This window comes from Schizosaccharomyces pombe (assembly GCF_000002945.2).
Source record: "Schizosaccharomyces pombe strain 972h- genome assembly, chromosome: II".
In the NCBI taxonomy this organism is placed as follows: Eukaryota; Fungi; Ascomycota; class Schizosaccharomycetes; order Schizosaccharomycetales; family Schizosaccharomycetaceae; genus Schizosaccharomyces; species Schizosaccharomyces pombe.
Genome location: NC_003423.3, coordinates 4,079,017 through 4,096,922, shown reverse-complemented (window position 1 = coordinate 4,096,922; position 17,906 = coordinate 4,079,017). Strand labels below are relative to the sequence as shown.

General features: G+C 37.1%; 9 protein-coding genes and 13 long non-coding RNA genes across 22 annotated transcripts; 11 read left to right on the top strand and 11 right to left on the bottom strand.

Moving 5' to 3' along the window:
• Positions 1-53: 53 nt before the first annotated feature.
• On the bottom strand, positions 54-374 carry SPOM_SPNCRNA.6434. The gene has a single exon (NR_195783.1). It is a non-coding gene; the product is annotated as a non-coding RNA (long non-coding RNA).
• Positions 82-293, top strand: SPOM_SPNCRNA.6435. The gene has a single exon (NR_195784.1). It is a non-coding gene; the product is annotated as a non-coding RNA (long non-coding RNA).
• A 35-nt stretch (positions 375-409) lies between the features above and the next one.
• On the top strand, positions 410-756 carry SPOM_SPNCRNA.6433. Its single transcript, NR_195782.1, has one exon. It is a non-coding gene; the product is annotated as a non-coding RNA (long non-coding RNA).
• Positions 631-2,653, bottom strand: arg5 (arginine specific carbamoyl-phosphate synthase subunit Arg5). The gene has a single exon (NM_001022633.3). It carries the CDS (start codon positions 2,273-2,275, stop codon positions 1,028-1,030), a length of 1,248 nt encoding a protein of 415 aa, NP_596708.1. The 5' UTR covers positions 2,276-2,653; the 3' UTR covers positions 631-1,027.
• SPOM_SPNCRNA.6432 lies at positions 996-2,682 on the top strand. Its single transcript, NR_195781.1, has one exon. It is a non-coding gene; the product is annotated as a non-coding RNA (long non-coding RNA).
• A 178-nt stretch (positions 2,683-2,860) lies between these two features.
• Positions 2,861-3,151, top strand: SPOM_SPNCRNA.6431. Its single transcript, NR_195780.1, has one exon. It is a non-coding gene; the product is annotated as a non-coding RNA (long non-coding RNA).
• Positions 3,152-3,170: 19 nt separating this feature from the next.
• On the bottom strand, positions 3,171-4,766 carry alg5 (dolichyl-phosphate beta-glucosyltransferase Alg5). Its single transcript, NM_001022632.3, has 2 exons — positions 4,539-4,766; positions 3,171-4,383 (listed from the first exon to the last, which is right to left on the bottom strand). Exons 1-2 carry the CDS (start codon positions 4,593-4,595, stop codon positions 3,472-3,474), a joined length of 969 nt encoding a protein of 322 aa, NP_596707.1. The 5' UTR covers positions 4,596-4,766; the 3' UTR covers positions 3,171-3,471.
• On the top strand, positions 3,604-5,079 carry SPOM_SPNCRNA.6430. Its single transcript, NR_195779.1, has one exon. It is a non-coding gene; the product is annotated as a non-coding RNA (long non-coding RNA).
• On the bottom strand, positions 4,981-5,440 carry SPOM_SPNCRNA.6429. Its single transcript, NR_195778.1, has one exon. It is a non-coding gene; the product is annotated as a non-coding RNA (long non-coding RNA).
• Positions 5,441-5,674: 234 nt separating this feature from the next.
• met6 (homoserine O-acetyltransferase Met6) lies at positions 5,675-8,237 on the top strand. The gene is made up of 2 exons (NM_001022631.3): positions 5,675-7,562; positions 7,605-8,237. The coding sequence occupies exons 1-2, from the start codon at positions 6,097-6,099 to the stop codon at positions 7,642-7,644; spliced, it is 1,506 nt and encodes a 501-aa protein (NP_596706.2). The 5' UTR covers positions 5,675-6,096; the 3' UTR covers positions 7,645-8,237.
• SPOM_SPNCRNA.6428 lies at positions 6,067-8,035 on the bottom strand. The gene has a single exon (NR_195777.1). It is a non-coding gene; the product is annotated as a non-coding RNA (long non-coding RNA).
• A 38-nt stretch (positions 8,238-8,275) lies between the features above and the next one.
• SPOM_SPNCRNA.1666 lies at positions 8,276-8,777 on the bottom strand. The gene has a single exon (NR_150562.1). It is a non-coding gene; the product is annotated as a non-coding RNA (long non-coding RNA).
• Positions 8,778-8,790: 13 nt separating this feature from the next.
• On the top strand, positions 8,791-10,250 carry ilv5 (acetohydroxyacid reductoisomerase). Its single transcript, NM_001022630.4, has one exon. It carries the CDS (start codon positions 8,830-8,832, stop codon positions 10,042-10,044), a length of 1,215 nt encoding a protein of 404 aa, NP_001018845.2. The 5' UTR covers positions 8,791-8,829; the 3' UTR covers positions 10,045-10,250.
• Positions 10,251-10,289: 39 nt separating this feature from the next.
• SPOM_SPNCRNA.6427 lies at positions 10,290-10,982 on the bottom strand. Its single transcript, NR_195776.1, has one exon. It is a non-coding gene; the product is annotated as a non-coding RNA (long non-coding RNA).
• On the top strand, positions 10,330-11,574 carry mrm1 (ribose methyltransferase; the record flags this gene model as incomplete). The annotated part of the gene is made up of 4 exons (NM_001022629.2): positions 10,330-10,772; positions 10,868-11,083; positions 11,130-11,403; positions 11,447-11,574. Exons 1-4 carry the CDS (start codon positions 10,485-10,487, stop codon positions 11,572-11,574), a joined length of 906 nt encoding a protein of 301 aa, NP_596705.1. The 5' UTR covers positions 10,330-10,484.
• Positions 11,171-11,370, bottom strand: SPOM_SPNCRNA.6426. The gene has a single exon (NR_195775.1). It is a non-coding gene; the product is annotated as a non-coding RNA (long non-coding RNA).
• On the bottom strand, positions 11,415-12,986 carry arp1 (centractin family actin-like protein Arp1; the record flags this gene model as incomplete). The annotated part of the gene is made up of 4 exons (NM_001022628.3): positions 11,415-12,722; positions 12,762-12,826; positions 12,896-12,926; positions 12,970-12,986. 4 exons carry the CDS (start codon positions 12,984-12,986, stop codon positions 11,696-11,698), a joined length of 1,140 nt encoding a protein of 379 aa, NP_596704.1. The 3' UTR covers positions 11,415-11,695.
• A 401-nt stretch (positions 12,987-13,387) lies between these two features.
• Positions 13,388-14,184, top strand: SPOM_SPNCRNA.6425. Its single transcript, NR_195774.1, has one exon. It is a non-coding gene; the product is annotated as a non-coding RNA (long non-coding RNA).
• On the bottom strand, positions 13,725-15,064 carry sro1. The gene has a single exon (NM_001022627.3). The coding sequence runs from the start codon at positions 14,714-14,716 to the stop codon at positions 14,396-14,398; it is 321 nt and encodes a 106-aa protein (NP_596703.1). The 5' UTR covers positions 14,717-15,064; the 3' UTR covers positions 13,725-14,395.
• SPOM_SPBC1347.14C (uncharacterized protein) lies at positions 14,279-14,644 on the top strand (the record flags this gene model as incomplete). Its single annotated transcript, NM_001355834.1, has 1 exon — positions 14,279-14,644. One exon carries the CDS (start codon positions 14,279-14,281, stop codon positions 14,642-14,644), a length of 366 nt encoding a protein of 121 aa, NP_001343017.1.
• On the top strand, positions 14,882-17,841 carry SPOM_SPNCRNA.1665. The gene has a single exon (NR_150561.1). It is a non-coding gene; the product is annotated as a non-coding RNA (long non-coding RNA).
• cdc23 (MCM-associated protein Mcm10) lies at positions 15,359-17,866 on the bottom strand. Its single transcript, NM_001022626.3, has one exon. The coding sequence runs from the start codon at positions 17,482-17,484 to the stop codon at positions 15,703-15,705; it is 1,782 nt and encodes a 593-aa protein (NP_596702.1). The 5' UTR covers positions 17,485-17,866; the 3' UTR covers positions 15,359-15,702.
• Between the last annotated feature and the right edge of the window lie 40 nt (positions 17,867-17,906).

Below are 17,906 nucleotides of genomic sequence, written 5' to 3'. Positions count from 1 at the left end.
AAAAAATGCAAAGTCGATGATATAAATTTCTCGACTGTTCCACGTTTTATATCGTTATTCGTATTTTAGAAACGCAAAATTTTCACGTGCGTTAATATTGCGAAAATTTGAATAAAAGGCGAAAATGCTCAATTTTCGCAAGATCAATTAAATAGCAATAATGGGATTTAGAATAAGGTTATGCAAAAAGTAATATGAATAGGATTAGAAAAAAATTTCGGACCGAGAATCGAAAATATTTTGATAACTATGATAATGAAAATGAGCAAAATTGAGAGCTTTTTTTTTTTAAACAATATTACAGCGACGATAAGAGATGTGCTCTTATTTTAAACGATTTTGATAAATTATTTTAGTGAAACAAGGAAAACGATTTTTTTACTAAGCACTAAAAAAAACCATTGTATAGTTAATTCGTATTTTCTTTAAGCTCTCAACGGCAGTGTGCGTTATTCTTCGCTATAACATGGCAAAATTGGGGTTTTAGTAAGTAATTTAGAAAAGTTGGGAAAGCGAATTTACGGTATGAAGTATTTTAGAGCTTACGAAACTTCAAAACATATGAAGTGCTGTCATTCAATTTACCCATTGTCTTATACTCTAGACATAAATTATAATTATCAGTCATTTTAACCTGACATTAAAAAGATAATATTTGCAATTCCGTACTACTAACTTTGTGCAATAACATGATGCTAATTTGCGATCCCGTTCTGCTGAACCAAATGAAGTAAAGTTTTTAAGCACTGTAGGCTGAATTGATTGTAAATAGCATTTTGTAATATTCGAATTGTCTAAACTACAAGTTTATATCTTTTTTAGAAATCATAGCTCAAAAGCATTAGATGTAAAATGAACAAAAAGAAAAGCTTGTTGCATTGTACTGAATATTGCGTTAAATGCATTAATTTAAAAAACAATTTTACGAATTAACAACAACCTTCAAAAATGAACAAACAAAGGTATAAACAATTAATAACCTCTAAAAGGTAAAAAAGGAAAACAAAACCCCCAAGATTCCAAAAATTTAAGCCGTACGAGACTTTTGATATTTGATGGCCTCCTTGATATAGTTGTCAAAAAGATAGAAGGTATCCATAGGGCCACCACGAGCTTCAGGGTGGAATTGGACAGAAGAAATAGGACGAGAAACATGGGCAATACCTTCGTTAGATTGATCATTCAAATTAGTCCAAGTAGCCTTCCACTCAGCTGGGAGAGTAGATGCATCCACAGCGTAACCGTGGTTTTGAGAAGTAATATGGCAGTTACCAGAAGCAATGTCTAATGCGGGAATATTATGGCCACGGTTACCATATTTAAGTTTAATAGTCTTAGCACCTGTGGAAAGAGCGAGAAGCTGATGACCCATACAAATGCCCATAATTGGACCATTGTAAGTATTCATCAACTCACGAAGATTGTTAACGGTTTTGGTAAGATGGGTTGGATCACCTGGGCCGTTAGTCAAAAATATGCCATCGTAATTGCTAGCAACATTTTGAATAGGATAATCAAAGGGGAAAACGGTAACACTAGCACCACGAGAAACCAAAGAACGAAGAATGTTTTCCTTGACACCACAGTCAATAACGGCAATGTTCAACATGCCATCTCCGCCACTGACGAAGAAAGGCTCACGGGTGGAAACCTGGCTAACTAAATTCACTTCTTCAGGATTGATAAACGCTTCGTCGTCGTTGGCGTCGTACTCTTCACCAATACTGATCTTTGCCAAACTACTTCCTTGTTCACGCAAGAAAGTAACGATGGCACGAGTGTCGACACCGGTGATTGCAGCAACTCCTTCACGAGCACACCATTCACCGAGCGACTCAACTGCAGTCCAGTGGGAGTATTTGGTGGCATAATCGTTGACAACGACACCAGCACACTGGATATGAGGTGATTCAAAGTGTCGCAAAAGACCATTTTCATCGCGCTTTTTACAATCGGGGACACCATAATTTCCGATCAATGGTTGAGTGAAAATTAGAATTTGCTGCTTGTAAGAAGGGTCAGTCAATGACTCAACGTAGCCGACAGGAGAAGTGGTGAAAACAGCTTCACCAGATACATTTCTGTTGGCACCAAAGGAAGTGCCGTGAAAGATAGGACCATTGCGAATCGTGAGGGTGGCAATCTCGTTTTGCGCAGGAGCTGTAGGAAAAGAAGGTTGCTTTGGTAAAATACGCTCGTGATTGGTGACAGGAGGAACCTTAGAATAAAATCTTTTACCAAATCTCAAAGGGAATGGTTTCAAAAATCGCAACATTTTTGAAAAAAAAGAAAACGATTCAAGCGTAGACTTAGGAGGGAATGGAAATATATAAAACCGAACAAAATATAAGTCTAAAGGAAACCGAACGATTCAGAAAATACGAAAAAATTCTATAATAAATTCGGTTTTCAAATTCAGAAGTTTATTAAACCAAAACAAATGAAATTTTTACAATTGAACGAATCTATAAAAATTTGCGAATGTTAGCTCAAGGGAGTTGCAAATAATTGAAAAGGAAAGGAATAATAGTTAAAGGAGTATTTAATAACTATTTTTGAACCAGTCTTTTTCCAAATATTTTTTTAATAGTTGGTAAATGAGCTGACACTTGAAGGAGCGTTAATTTCTTCCTCCCGTGTGGAATATGTAGTTGAAAAAAGAAAATTGTAATCGCTCTGATTATCTTGATTTCGGTTTTATTACTGCTGATAATTATACTGCGTTGTCTCACTGATAAAATCAAAAAATCTCATTTGCAGTATAACTCATTATATTTTTATCACGCTAGATAGTGCTATATTTTTTTAAAGAAGCTATACGCAATAGCGCTGTATTCAAATTTGCTATGGCAAGTTGAATAATGGGTAGGTAAACCATTTAATTTACTATTGCTAATGCTGAAGTTTAAATGGACGGAACTATTTTTCTGTTTCGTACTTCATGTTATGAAAATTATTTAGTTTCATCTTGCTAAGATTTATTGATGCTGACTTTACAATAAATATAGACGGATACACACGCAACAACGTTGAAAACCAAACCTAGGTAAATATGTTCTTGTGGTTGCATATATACAAAAAAGTTGAGTTTTGGCTAGAGACTCGGTTGAAAACTAACAGCTGCGTAATAATAACAATACATCTATTATGTTCCTTACTACCACGAACTGTGAATATTAAAAAGAATTTAATTAGTAAATTTATTAGTCAAGTAATTTTTCATAAAAAGAACGTCATAAGTACATATATGGGGAAATGAGAAGTATTTACAACATTGAAAAAAAATCGAGCAAGTAGAAAATCGCTTACTCAAAGATAGAATATTCCGCTTGGAGATAAAACAATCAATAAAAAAGGAACAAAGAGTAATAGGAAACGAACCGCCTAAAAATTCTTATGTATCTCTCATAATTTAATTATATCTCAGGAAAAATGTATAATGAACAATAACATCCACAACAATACGTCCAATTAAGTAATACGCTTAGCCGAGGGCCTTTCCCATATACCAAATGTATAGTTCAACCGAATTACCAACAAATCGATTGCCATTGAAATACTGTCTTTCAAGAGAGTCATTTTACTACCGCCAACTTCATGCCAAGTAATGGGAACTTCAATGATAGGTAAACCGAAAAAACGAGCAAGTGTTAATACTTCAATATCAAAAATCCATCCTTCAACATGCATACGAGGGAAAATACTTTGATATGCCTCACGAGAAAAAAGCTTGAAGCCACATTGCGTATCGCCAATCTCCCTGATCCCTAAGATTTGTAAAAGTTTGTGAAAACAGTGCATCAAAAAGTTCCTAATAAATGAGCGCTTTACTACTGCAGCCGTGTTCACCATATGAGCACGCGAGCCAACAACGACACCACCCCTTGGTCCGGGTGGCATATTTTTAAAAAGGAGCTCCAAATCAGAAAATTGAGAAGCACCATCTGCATCAGCAAAAATTGCATATTGACCTCTAGCGTACAACATGCCCCAAGTTACCGCACCGCCTTTACCACGATTCCGTTTGAGTGAGCAAACTCGTAAATGATCCCGCAAATCCAGTTTGTTAGAAAACTCTAGCACTGCATTCACCGTCGTATCCTTACTCTCGTCGTCAACTATAAGGATCTCCCACCGACGTTGTCCTGCTGAAGAAGAGGAACGATAATATTTTTCCAAGTGATCGACTGTCTCTTGGAGCATGTTTCCGATTCGTTTAGACTCATTATACGCGGGAACAATGACCGTTATTTGTATATTATCAGAAGTGCTCCACTTCTCAAGAGTCAAACTTTTTTTTTGACCGTTCTCAATGAATACACATGTTTCCTCTCCTTCCAGTTGCTTCCTCGGGCAATGAGAATGAGTTAAATAATAGTAAACCTATATTTGGGTTAATGAATATTCGGGGAAAAATTTGGTCTAATGTCACATCAAAAAATCGAAAGTACAGATAAACTAAACAGGTTCTGCCCGCAACGACCTTATTTACCGACGGGTGGACATGAATGAGAAGCATGCTAGCTAATATTGCTTACCAAGAACAAAAGGATAAATCCCGCAAGGCAGGTGTATAAAACGATGTATACTACCATGTCGTAACTATGCAAAAAGCAGAAGGGTTAAGATTTATGATATTGGAAGAAATAACTCATTCAAAAAAAAAATTACTCCACTCCGTTTATACTCTAAGCTATTTTTTAATGAAATCCGAGCTTTTGCAGTTACAAAGCATGCGGTGGGATTATTTGTGTTTGGCTCTGGCTAACTGCCGACTGGACTGGACAACAGTAATCGTTTAGTCATAGCAGACGAATTTTTTAGTACGAGTTGGTGAGTAGCAGTCAACAACTTAAAATGTCTACTTTTACAAGCAATTAAGCATAGACATATCGATTACAATAGACTCTCATTGTTGCTCAACTTCTGATAGATCACAAAAGTCAAGCATACTTGTTATAATTATATAATTATTTTGACTATTTGGGAGACATTGTATTAAAAGAATAGGTGCCTTTACTCTTTCCTAAAAAACTTACATGACTGTAATTCTGCGTGGATATAAATATTTTTTCATGGAACATCGTATGATATATCTTACGGCTACTTAGTATTAAGGGCGCAAGTTGTTCAATTGCCTTAACCTTTTTGAATAGGATGAACTACAGGTTTGGCTGGGTCATAAAATATGTCTTGAGTATTCCTTCATTTGTAAATTGATAAACTAAAACACTTAACGTTGAAAACACTTGTTTAAAATTGGCTTCAAGTCAATTAATTGTAAATTTAAGGAAACTAGCAAGTAATCATTATTTAGACCAAGCGCCTGTTTATTTAACATTATTACACCTTTTCCTTATCGATTCGTTTATCTTCGAAAGTTGATCTCGCAGAGTCCTGATCCATGAAATGACTTTTTATAAAACATTAGCCTTTGTAATTTTTTTAATAAATTCATCCTTTTCATACATGATTTTACTGAAATTACGGTTAAAACTGTTATATTTATATAAGATAACAAAAAAGTCTCGTTGTTTGAATAGCATATTATGAAGTACCCGTATACCAAACTCGGTTATTGATTACCGTTCAATTAATGTTGTCTAACAAAATACTAAGCAGACCGTTAAATTAGGTTGAGATAAAAGTTTATAAACTTACCACTTCTCCTTTCACCATAACCGAATAGGAAAAAAAATCTTGGTATTCAAGTGTTTTTGGGTAACTTTGGAATTTAACAAATTAGCAAATATAGTTGCTTACCGTTCCTGGTACTAAAAAACCTAAAATTTTTATTGCTGCGCAATACCGTTAGTTTTGGTTTTTTTTCGTAAAAACTTTCTGGTTTTTCGATTTTTTGTTTTTCACGCTTAAAAGAAGAGAAGCTAATTGTATTTGCTTACTCAACACAAAAGCAAGTAATTCATTCTTTGTGTTAAACCTTACACTAATCTGCTTTTGTCAAAAAATTTTTTTTTGGTTATTTAAAACTCCTACCATTGAGTTTTGTTAGTTACATCTTTGAGAACTCAGTTCTATCAAAAAATTTAGTTTCTTTCATTTTTTCAAAATTTGACTATCAATCGTTTGATAAAAATGGAATCTCAATCTCCGATTGAATCAATTGTCTTTACTGACTCCTGTCATCCGTCTCAGCAAGAAAATAAATTTGTTCAGCTTATTTCAGATCAAAAAATTGCAATTGTTCCCAAATTTACGTTGGAGTGTGGCGACATCCTTTACGATGTTCCCGTTGCCTTCAAGACTTGGGGTACTTTGAATAAAGAAGGAAACAATTGTCTTCTTCTTTGTCATGCTTTAAGTGGTTCTGCTGATGCTGGAGATTGGTGGGGTCCTTTACTCGGTCCTGGTCGTGCGTTTGATCCATCACATTTCTTTATCGTATGCCTTAATTCTCTTGGTAGCCCATACGGAAGCGCCTCTCCTGTTACATGGAACGCTGAGACTCATAGTGTTTATGGGCCAGAATTTCCTTTAGCAACCATACGTGATGATGTAAACATCCATAAACTTATTTTACAAAGATTGGGTGTAAAGCAAATTGCTATGGCAGTAGGTGGCTCCATGGGTGGTATGCTGGTTTTGGAGTGGGCATTTGATAAGGAATTTGTGCGATCAATTGTTCCCATTTCTACCTCTCTTCGTCATTCCGCGTGGTGCATTAGCTGGTCTGAAGCGCAACGCCAGAGTATATATTCTGACCCTAAGTTTAATGATGGATACTACGGCATAGACGATCAGCCTGTAAGTGGCCTTGGAGCTGCTCGTATGTCTGCCTTGTTGACATATCGCTCCAAATGTTCTTTCGAACGTCGCTTTGCCCGTACTGTTCCTGATGCGTCTCGTCACCCCTATCCAGATCGTTTACCCACTCCTCTCACGCCCAGTAATGCACATTGGGTCGTTCACAACGAAGGAAACCGTAATCGCCGTGAACGACCTTGTCGATCCAATGGATCATCACCTACTTCTGAAAGTGCTTTAAATTCCCCCGCCTCTTCTGTCTCGTCTTTACCTTCTTTAGGTGCCTCTCAGACTACAGACAGTTCTTCCCTTAACCAGAGTTCGTTATTAAGACGTCCTGCTAATACTTACTTCTCTGCGCAATCGTATTTACGTTACCAAGCGAAGAAGTTTGTAAGTCGCTTTGATGCTAATTGTTACATTTCGATTACTAAAAAGTTGGACACCCATGATATTACTCGTGGACGCGGTTCAGACTCTCCTAAGGAAGTCATGAAGGATTTGTCTTTACCCGTACTCGTACTCGGTATTGAAAGCGATGGTCTTTTCACATTTGACGAACAAGTTGAAATTGCCAAATCTTTTCCCAATGCTACCTTGGAAAAAATTATTTCGGCCGAAGGCCACGACGGTTTTTTGCTTGAGTTTACTCAAGTAAACTCACATATTCAAAAATTCCAAAAGGAACATTTAATTGATATCATGTCTCAAACTAATTCCTTTGAGCGACTTGATTCCCAAGTTAATGATACCAACCGCGAAAGCGTTTTTGGAGAAATGGAAGACATAACCTCCTGGTAAGTAAAGTGTTTTTAGGATTGTTGATAACTTACCAATAGTTATCCTACTGGTTACCATCCTGGTGTTACAGTGGTATAAGTATCCTACGGACCAACGGCCTGGGGAGAAAGATCGTGTGCTAGTTTAGTCAACTTGAGGATTCAACTCCTCATGTATAAACACGATCACTTTCGTTAATGAGCTTGAAACGTATATTATGACTATTTTATTTAAAAAGGATGTTAATTTTCAAAACATGGTTTTTTTCGTTAGCTTTTCAACTTCTCATTCCACCTTTCTTTTCTTATTGTTTTGTCAATTTAGGTTCCTGCGGGCAGTGAATTAGAGAGCGATTGAGCTGGATGGTTTCCTTGTATGCCTTTCTTTAAGAAAGAAGAAAATGTAGTATACATTGATAGAAATTGCCAAAACCTTGTTAAACCTATTTCAACCCTTTCTGCATTCGTCTAACCGATTCTTGGATAGATATGCATCTTCTTGAAGAGTGATGCGTATATGGAAATATTCCAGTTGTATCTAGCGAAATCACTTTGCCACAATATGAAATTTGAAAATTACATTCTCACCCCTCCAACATGGGGACTAATTCTTTTTTAATGCCACCAAAAAAAATTCTATGAAGCGTTTGTTGATGGGATTTACAGTCGTTCAGTGTTTAATATATAGATTTTATAAAAACAATGTTTAATAAACTATTTTGTTTTTTTTTTGTTGAAAGTTTTATTTCGTGGATAAAGAGAATACAATTCGATATACTATGGAAAAACAAATGTAGCAATCCACCGTGGTATGAAGAGAGAGCAATACAGCATAGGATAAGATTATTGGAACTCGGACTAGGAAGCGGATATCTGGGGCAAAATCAAGATTGCTTCTTCCGGGTTCGTAGAGTTAGCGACAGATCCTTGCCGGTCATGAGGAAAAACAACGCACCGACCGTATCCAAGCTATGGTTTACATCACAACATACTGGGTCAATCATTTATGAAAGTGCTTATTTCGAGAACACAAAGCTCTATATTCACGTGCCTTTACACCGGACATGATAAAAATCTTGTTAAACTTGAAAAAGGAGTATTCTGGTGGTTTTGTTTACATTTTTATAACACAATACAAGCCGCTACGTTATCTTTCTTTTCCATCAGCTGTTACTTAGACGGAAGCACAAGAAGCAGTCACAAAGCAGTAGAGAGAAATTCAGTATATCTAGAAGAGATACTTGCCAAGAACACCAGTTCCAAATCAAAAATTTTTGGGTAAAAAATGTCTTTCCGTAATTCCTCTAGAATGGCCATGAAGGCCTTGCGTACTATGGGTAGCCGTCGTTTGGCTACTCGTAGCATGTCTGTTATGGCTCGCACCATTGCTGCCCCCAGCATGCGTTTTGCGCCTCGCATGACCGCCCCTTTGATGCAAACTCGCGGTATGCGTGTTATGGACTTTGCCGGTACCAAGGAGAACGTTTGGGAGCGTTCTGACTGGCCTCGTGAAAAGCTTGTTGACTACTTCAAGAACGACACTCTTGCCATCATTGGATACGGATCTCAAGGACATGGTCAAGGTTTGAACGCTCGTGATCAAGGTTTGAACGTTATTGTCGGTGTCCGTAAGGATGGTGCTTCCTGGAAGCAAGCTATTGAAGACGGTTGGGTCCCTGGTAAGACTTTGTTCCCCGTCGAGGAGGCCATCAAGAAGGGTTCTATCATCATGAACCTTTTGTCCGATGCCGCTCAAACTGAGACTTGGCCCAAGATTGCTCCCCTTATTACCAAGGGTAAGACTTTGTACTTCTCTCACGGTTTCTCCGTCATCTTCAAGGATCAAACTAAGATTCACCCCCCTAAGGATGTTGATGTTATCCTTGTCGCTCCCAAGGGTTCTGGTCGTACCGTTCGTACCCTTTTCAAGGAAGGTCGTGGTATTAACTCTTCCTTCGCTGTTTACCAAGACGTTACTGGTAAGGCTCAAGAAAAGGCCATTGGTTTGGCTGTTGCCGTCGGTTCCGGTTTCATCTACCAAACCACTTTCAAGAAGGAGGTTATCTCCGATTTGGTTGGTGAGCGTGGATGTCTCATGGGTGGTATCAACGGTCTTTTCTTGGCTCAATACCAAGTTTTGCGTGAACGTGGTCACTCCCCTGCTGAGGCTTTCAACGAGACTGTTGAAGAGGCCACTCAATCCCTTTACCCCTTGATTGGCAAGTACGGTCTTGACTACATGTTTGCCGCTTGCTCTACCACCGCTCGTCGTGGTGCCATTGACTGGACTCCTCGTTTCCTTGAGGCTAACAAGAAGGTCCTTAATGAATTGTATGACAATGTTGAGAACGGTAACGAGGCTAAGCGTTCCTTGGAATACAACTCTGCTCCCAACTACCGTGAGCTTTACGATAAGGAGTTGGAGGAAATCCGCAACTTGGAAATCTGGAAGGCTGGTGAGGTTGTTCGTTCTCTCCGTCCTGAACACAACAAGCACTAGAATATTTAAGAATATTCATATACTTTTTAAATTTTAGGTTATATATTGTTTCATATTAATCATTTCGGTTTAAATATCCATTGGCTATTCGAATAATGATTTTGTATATTTCTTTGCCCTTCATGTCATAATCTCTTGTACACTTTTTTACATCAGTTAATTTCTTTGGTGCATGATGGTAACTTCTTTAAAGTTTTAAATATTATTCAATCTTCTCGTCTAATCATATAATATTATGTTGTATTTAAACCAATTTAATTCTCATTTTTTAGTTTATACTTAATTCTTTTTCCGCTTACTATGTAAAAGTTGCTAATATTTTGTGTTTTTAGACTAAAACTTTTGTACAAAATCCTTATTTGGTTTGAACATCACAATATCCAGTGTATGCTAATTACGAAACGACACTAGTAAGTTTTTACTTATTTGTAACCACGAAAATGATACGAAGTCGTGTTAATTTAGCACGCGAGGTGCCCAAAAAAGCCAAAGCGCATTTGTCCAAGGAGCGGCGGTTAATTAAAGAGGATTCGGAATTCGTATTTGGAACGCATTCAGTAAAAAATGCCCTTGCAACGCGCAAAAGAGAATGTCGAGCACTTTATGTTCAAAATGCTGACATTCATAGTGAATTTGAAGAATTTTTGAACAAACTACAGTACAAAATACCAATAAAAAGTGTGAATAAAGAACATTTAAATCAAATCACAGCATGCCGACCTCACAATGTACGTTTTCTGAGAATTTTTGTGGTCCATAACCCTTTACGATTTTACAAGACACCGAAAATGCACTTGTGTTTGTATTCTCACTAACATGTTAGGGGGTTGTTTTGGAGGCATCCTCGTTGAATGTTCCAACAATATCAGATTTACTTTTCCCAGCTGGGGAAGAGTACAACAACAAAAATGGGCAGGATTCTCCACATAATGATTTGAATGAGGGTAAAAGCTCATCGTCCGATAACTATCCTCCACTTTATGTTTACGTTGACGGTATAACAGATCCTCAAAATATGGGTGCCGTTATTCGAAGCGCTGTAAGCTATCGTTTGCTACTATTTAAAATTTCTAATTGGGTTTAAGTATATTTTAGGCGCTAAAGGGATTTTATTATCAAAAAAACATAATACATTCTTGTCACCGGTCGTTAGTAAAGCTTCAGCTGGAGCTCTTGAAGTCTTCAACATTAGCCACGTGAAAAATCCTATGGTCTTTTTGAGGAACTCAGTTTTAAAAGGTTGGAAAGTCATAGGGACCAAGCCAGCTTTGCCAGATAACAAAGATCAAATTTACACCCCGCATAAAATCAAAACAGAACTAATGAATGAACCGAAAATACTTGTACTAGGAAGTGAAAGTAAGTGTATTGTATGAATGCCTTTATTGCTAACTTTATAAAGAGGGTTTAAGAACGAACATTTTAACGCAATGTTCTCATTATGTTTCAATTCCCGGCGGTGATAAATACGTTGATTCATTAAACGTCTCAGTAGCTGCTGGTATTCTTTTGTATAGCTTAGTGAATTGAAAATATTAGACTGATTGTTTAAAAGATATACCAAATTTTAAAGCTTTAGACTGGTACAATGTAATATTGGTTTTAAAAGTTTCAAATGAAGAGCGATAAACTGCAATACTCGTTTTAAGTTTCAAAATCTTCGCCTAAAAATTACGTTTTGATCATTTTTATACTCCTCTGAAGTAATTAAAAGCCGACGAAATGTACTTAGACTGGCTAATATTGAGCCGCCAAGCCAAGCATTATGCATACGTTCAGGGGAAGCATAAATTTTAACTTGATTTTTTTTCCCAGAAATTGCACGTAACTCAGAGATGAATCTCTCCCCAAATCCTCTCAATAACGTTGAACCTCCAGAAAGTACAATGTTTGAATATAAGGTTGACCTTAAATCGATGTCGGACAATAAAATAGACTTGAACAATTGTATGTGAAGACCAGACGCCTCAGAACCCATCATTTCCGGGTTGAATAAAACCTCAGGCGCAGAAAAGCATTCTGTACCCAAAGTTATAGTTTGGTTGTCTGGGAGTTGATATGTATGAATCTGCGGTTTGTGTTCAGTCCATGATTCTATTTCTGATCTAAAGTCAGATGCTACGTAGCAACATTTTTCTTTAATTTCCCGGACAATTTCTTTCTCCGCCGAGCTGACGAGTTCGTGGCCAGATTTTCGAAGTTGCAATTGCAAATAATCTGTAACGTCACGACCTCCAATTTCCTCTTGTTGTATAGCTGATGGAATGGAAAACCCATCATAAATAGGAACACTATGAGTCAAGCCATCTCCACATTCAAGAACAATGCCAGTTGTACGTGCGGAGGCATACAGTGCCAATACAGGCTGCAAGGAAAAGCTCAATGCTGGAACGTTTAACGTTTCATAAAAATACTCTGCAATTTTTTCTTTGTTTCGGATGTTAGCCAAAGGAGGTTCGGTTAAAAGCAAGGGATGTTCTTCCGGTAAAGTATTGAGCTGTTGATCTGAATAAATATAGCTCCAAATCTCTTCCATATCGGACCAATTTTGGATGATTCCCCGTTCAATTGGACGTTGAATTTTAAGCAACCCGCGAAGATTTTGAGCCTCAGAACCAACAAACATATCTTTTTGGATACTACTTGGCATGACACGCTCATGCTTAATTCTTCCAACACTGTATATTAGTATCTAGTATGAGAAATAAACTTCATACCAAGTCGGAAAAAGGCATTTGGGAATATCATCGCCAGCGAATCCAGCTTTAATAAATCCAGAGCCCTAGATAGTTTTGTCAATATAACTAGACAGTTTAACAGGAAATAGCCGGCTAAAAAGAGTCTGGCATACATTGTCGATACATATCGGCTGATTATCAAAGCTAAAACGCGTCAATAAATAGAATTCTTTCAAAAGACACGCACATTTCAGTAACAGTCATCCAAAAAGCTGAAATATCAAAGTTGAGACTCGGAGGTTTTAAAAGAAAGTTTTATTAAGGGTTTAAATTATTCTTTAAGCGGCTTGAAATTTGAGAGCACTAGCAATAATGAAGGAAATGGCGGGTAAACAGTAATAGAAGACGCAACTTTGAAGGTTTTGGGCTTTGCCAAGAAATTTTATACTAACAGGAGGAACAACAATCGTACCAATTTTTTAAAAAAATACCTTAAACCAATGGAAATTGGTCACTAACAGCTATTAGTTAAAGCAATTGGGAATTGTCTAAAGAAAGTAGCATGCTTGACAAGAAACTTAGCAGTATTAAGCTTCGTTATGTATCACTATACCCTGCAATTATCATACATAAGTTGTTTCATTCAATAGGCTTTTTGAATGAAAACCATATAAAGAAATTACGACAACCCTTTCGATTGAATTTGTTTCTTCAGTTGAATTGTAGTATATGCTTAATAATGGTTATGTTTACATCTTGGTTAGACCCATCATAAAGCCGCTCGTACTCGTAATTGTTGTTGAATGGATTGTAAAGAAGACTGTACAAAATTCACTGCATTTTTAACGTGTTTTCGAAATAACTAATCAAACTATCAAAAAGATAACGTATCAACACTAAACCGCACTACTTTATAAATTGCACATCGGGTTGCTTCTTAGCTAGACGGAAAGACAATGCTGACCTTGTCTTCATAATTGTTTACAATCTTCCACCATTCATCTACTCATTAATCAGTAGTAATGTATTAAAATAAACAATTTCTATTTTTTAATTATACAAACAATTTCCTATTCTGAATCTAAATGTAACAGTTGTATCGCATTTGGCATTTCTTTTTTGTAATCCAGCAACCGAAAATTCAATCAAATCAATGTGACCATGGCGAATTGGATATAAAATAACAAAGATTAAGGTGGAAACTTCAACTTTATCAGCGACTATCATTATAGTCAACAAGTAGACAAACTAATAATATAAAGACTAACAAGTCTTGGGGGTATAAACTAATAATACATATGTCTTGCCTCATTTAAAAATGGTAAAAGCAAGGAACCGTTCACGGCTTATATCGATAAACATTCTAAAGCAGGGGAACCAATGTGTTGAAACTGGTAATAAAAAGAGGGATGGGGGTGGTAAAAGAATTCCAATAATCGAAATTCCTTAGAAAAATAAAAATAAAATCCATGTCTTAACAATTACATCAAGAAGAGTAAAAAAAAAAGAAAAGCGAAAATAACGAATTAAAAAAGATTGCATTGTTAGATTGTTTAATGCTTTTATCGAATAAGATAAAACATTCAATTTTCCAATTTTTTGTTTTCCCTTTTTATTATTTTCTTCTGATCATAACGGAAATCGGGTTTTCTTCTTGTATACAATATTCGGGTTTAAGCGCTTACTTCCCAATCAAATGCACCCTTTCTTTGCTCAGCTCCCCAATTAGGAGAGTTCAAGTCATCTCTGACAGTTTGAACGTAAAAGGAAAGAGGTTGCTCTTGGTCGTTACAGCTCATAGCCGACTCAGAGTTAATGCCGATATCGGTGGTTTGATCAGCAACATTGGATGCGGTAAAAGACCAACCATTCTTAGTACCGTCAACACGGGAAGCAACACTAGTAGAGAAGGAAAATCTTGAAGCCGTTGCCTTTAAAGAGGTAGCGGCTAAAAGAGACTTGGAGATGACACCTTGTTTAAGAATAGAAAACATAGCGATGAATCAAAAATGTTTATTGATGAAATTAAAAAGAAAAGAAAATAACAGTGATTAAATAGAAATGTGTAGAATAGAAGTATCACCGTTCGCAGATTTAATTATCGAGACGTCAGCGAAGAAAGAAAAAAAAAATTTTCTTAACTAATTAAACCAACGAATAAAAAATTTTTTTTCTGAAGATGACCGTGTTGATCAAACCAATATTCTTTATTGTTCACTAAAAAGAATATCAAAAGAAGTATTTAGTAGTAGCTAAAATGTATTAACTTTTTACTTTAGAATGTCTCGCAATTGACTTTGATTAGACACTGTTTAGGTGGGACGCAACAATTGTTGGATGGCGAGGTCTCTTAGATGGAAGCCCGCATTTATATAGTTTTAGACTATTTATTTGCCTTTTCCTTTGTGACGAATTCAGATAGCTTTCCTTACTGATAAGAATGCGATACCCGTTCCATACGGCGCAACGTTAAAATAGGCGACTAGCAGTGTAAAGTCCGATACCTAGACGAAAGCAATCGTAAGCTAAAGGTGTCGACAGTACCTCAGTTTGGCTGGCTATCTTAGTATTGCTTACAAGCCCATCATACCATATGAAAGTAAGCTTACGTTCGTTTGATTAATAAACAATGTGATGTCAAAAGCTGTAACGGCCGTTCTTGTATGAGAGAGAAGCTAGCAGAACAAAAAAGGGAGACTTCGCACATTGAATTCAAACAGTTGACATCACAAATGAAAAGAGCGACTGTGTTTAATAAGCGTTTCAAATATTCCATTGGGATTTACTAAGGATTAGGATTTAGAAGAAAGGTTTAACAAAGGGTTGAAAGTTTCATGATAGCAAAGTGTGTCGCATGTAAACAAAAGAACATTCATTTGAAATCATAGCTATATCCATTAGCTAGCTAATTAATTAGTAAGTTGGTTAGTAATTTAAATAATTAATTTTCATCATAATGTATAGAAAAACAACGTAAAATTCAGGGAACTATTTCTAAGTCATCCTCATCATCACTCTCAGTAAATTCATATCGGAATTTGATATTTTTTAGGGAGCCGGATCGTGAAAGTCCAGTCGCTGTGGAGTGCGTTGTAGATGCATCTGCGGAATGCGTTGGATCGAAACCTATTTTTCGTAGACTTTGGGGGGAAAAAATCCTCGGCGAAGAGGTAAACACTACCGCTGGGGAAACTTTGGTGGATGTAGTATCTTGTGGAACGGGTGTCCCTGATGCCGCATCGTTAGTGCCGAGAATAGCAGAGTTAGAAAAAGATGGTAGAGAGGATTTAGGGTTCATTATAGATGCATTAAAAGAGGCCAGAACGGATGGTTTTTTCGTCGATGAATCAATTTCGCTATCTTTAGAAAGAGCAGTGGGATTACCCTTGTCATGTAAATTTTTAACGCCGGAACCTTGTAAATTTAGATACTGATGGCCGAGTGTTCGCATCGACATTCCCGTAGAGAGGTTATTCGAGTTAGAGCTAGACGAAGAGGAAGCGCAACATCGCTTCGATAATCGCACCAAAATTTCACGCTCGCGTTCAGCCTGCGCTCGTTGTTTTTTGTATCGTTCCTTGCGCTCCCTCTCGGTCTGAACGGCGTCTTCTGCATCATACAAACCAGCTACTGCGTTAGGAATTGCGGAATACTTTTCCCCAGCAAAGTATCCTTGGAACCCTTGTCCACGAAATCGCTTTTCACGTCGTGCGCGAGGCTCGTGCATAGTCGCCATACTTGAAGCAAACTCCGTTCGCGTAGACATGGACCGCTGGACAGCGAGGTCAACGTGATATTCACATACATCTCCGGCACGCTTGTCGAGCCAATGTTTACATAGTTCACCGCTTTTTCTTCGGCTGGAACAATAGCCAAGGTGTTTGGAGCGACCAATCTCTAAAAGTACATCGTACTCAGAATCCAGCTTCAGAGAAAAGCGTCCAATGTCTGGGTTCTTTGGCTTTAGTACTTCAGGATTGAGAAGCGCAATGACAGTACCACTCTGGATCTTCCAGTATCGTTCAAACGCCTTTCCAAACAGGAAGCACTCCAGTTGCCATTTCAAGTCAGTCAGTGTTAGCATACAATATTTATTCCCATTCACAGTTTCTCTGGTTCCACTATTACTGGCAACAATGCCCATAACTACATAGTTGTCAACTTCTGGCGCTTCAAATTTAGGAGCTCTTACTAGTTTGAGTAGTTGGTGAATGAGATAAACTTGATTTCCCCCTATATTTTCCTTAGCAACCTCATCACTTATGTATCGAATAACAATGGCTTGTCTTGAATAAGGATCGATTTCATCACATTTCATAGGAAATTTCTCCTCTTCACTTTTTCCATCTTCAAGTATGTTTCGCTTCCTCTGGAACGATTGCTTTCTATTTTTTTTCATCGTTTTCAATTTATCGCTCCTCTTCCTTTCTTGGTTCCTTGCCTCTGCAAGTCGTTCGTGAAATGGTTTTGGTAGAGGCCCTCGAGGCCCTTTTCCTAATGAAACATCTTTCCCCGTCTTTCCTTTATCGATTCCTAATATCAATCGCTTGGGACTTTTTAGTTTACTAGGCGAGCTGACTGTAAGGACACGAACTTGCTGAGGAGGAGATCTTGGAACCTGAATAACTTCAGCGTTCTCCGAAGAAGCCTCCTTTTGAGCACTTCGTAGACGCTTCTTTTCTTGAATTTCATTTAGCTGCCTCTGTAACCTCTTTTCTTCCAGGTCCAAGTCATTTTCTTCTGCAATGAAGGGATCATGCATACTTGCATTAATTAAACTTGGTTTCCTCTTAATCTTAAACCTCCAAAGTCAATGATAAAAAAAACCCCCCGCCTGTTAGATATAGTCAATTTCTCACGAATACTGAAACTTTTCAACCCAACCCTAGAAAACTAGCTTTTCAGGAAATTAAAAAAACTCTGATCAATAAAATTTTCTTCTCTATTGTATGAGTAGCCAAAACAAATAACAGGATAAATTTAATACTGCCACATTTGTATTTTGAAATGCGAAGATATTGTTGAAAAGTTTAGTGCCAAAAACAGGAAATTCTTTAGTCCTGGAAAAGGAAGCAAGTAATAATTATAAATCTTTTTAACAAGATATTCTTATTTTCCAATACTTAAAAATCGCGGTTAAACATATAGGAATGTAAACAGTTAGCGGACATCTAAAGGACATGT

Excerpts from the sequence above, each read along its gene's own strand:
- cdc23 (NM_001022626.3), bottom strand. The coding sequence starts at position 17,484 with ATGCATGATCCCTTCATTGCAGAAGAAAATGACTTGGACCTGGAAGAA.
- alg5 (NM_001022632.3), bottom strand. The coding sequence starts at position 4,595 with ATGGTAGTATACATCGTTTTATACACCTGCCTTGCGGGATTTATCCTT. Across the intron at positions 4,384-4,538 it reads GATTTATCCTTTTGTTCTTG|GTTTACTATTATTTAACTCA; the intron begins GTAAGCAATATT and ends ACCCAAATATAG.
- met6 (NM_001022631.3), top strand. The coding sequence starts at position 6,097 with ATGGAATCTCAATCTCCGATTGAATCAATTGTCTTTACTGACTCCTGT. Across the intron at positions 7,563-7,604 it reads ATGGAAGACATAACCTCCTG|TTATCCTACTGGTTACCATC; the intron begins GTAAGTAAAGTG and ends ACTTACCAATAG.
- sro1 (NM_001022627.3), bottom strand. The coding sequence starts at position 14,716 with ATGTTTTCTATTCTTAAACAAGGTGTCATCTCCAAGTCTCTTTTAGCC.
- arg5 (NM_001022633.3), bottom strand. The coding sequence starts at position 2,275 with ATGTTGCGATTTTTGAAACCATTCCCTTTGAGATTTGGTAAAAGATTT.
- ilv5 (NM_001022630.4), top strand. The coding sequence starts at position 8,830 with ATGTCTTTCCGTAATTCCTCTAGAATGGCCATGAAGGCCTTGCGTACT.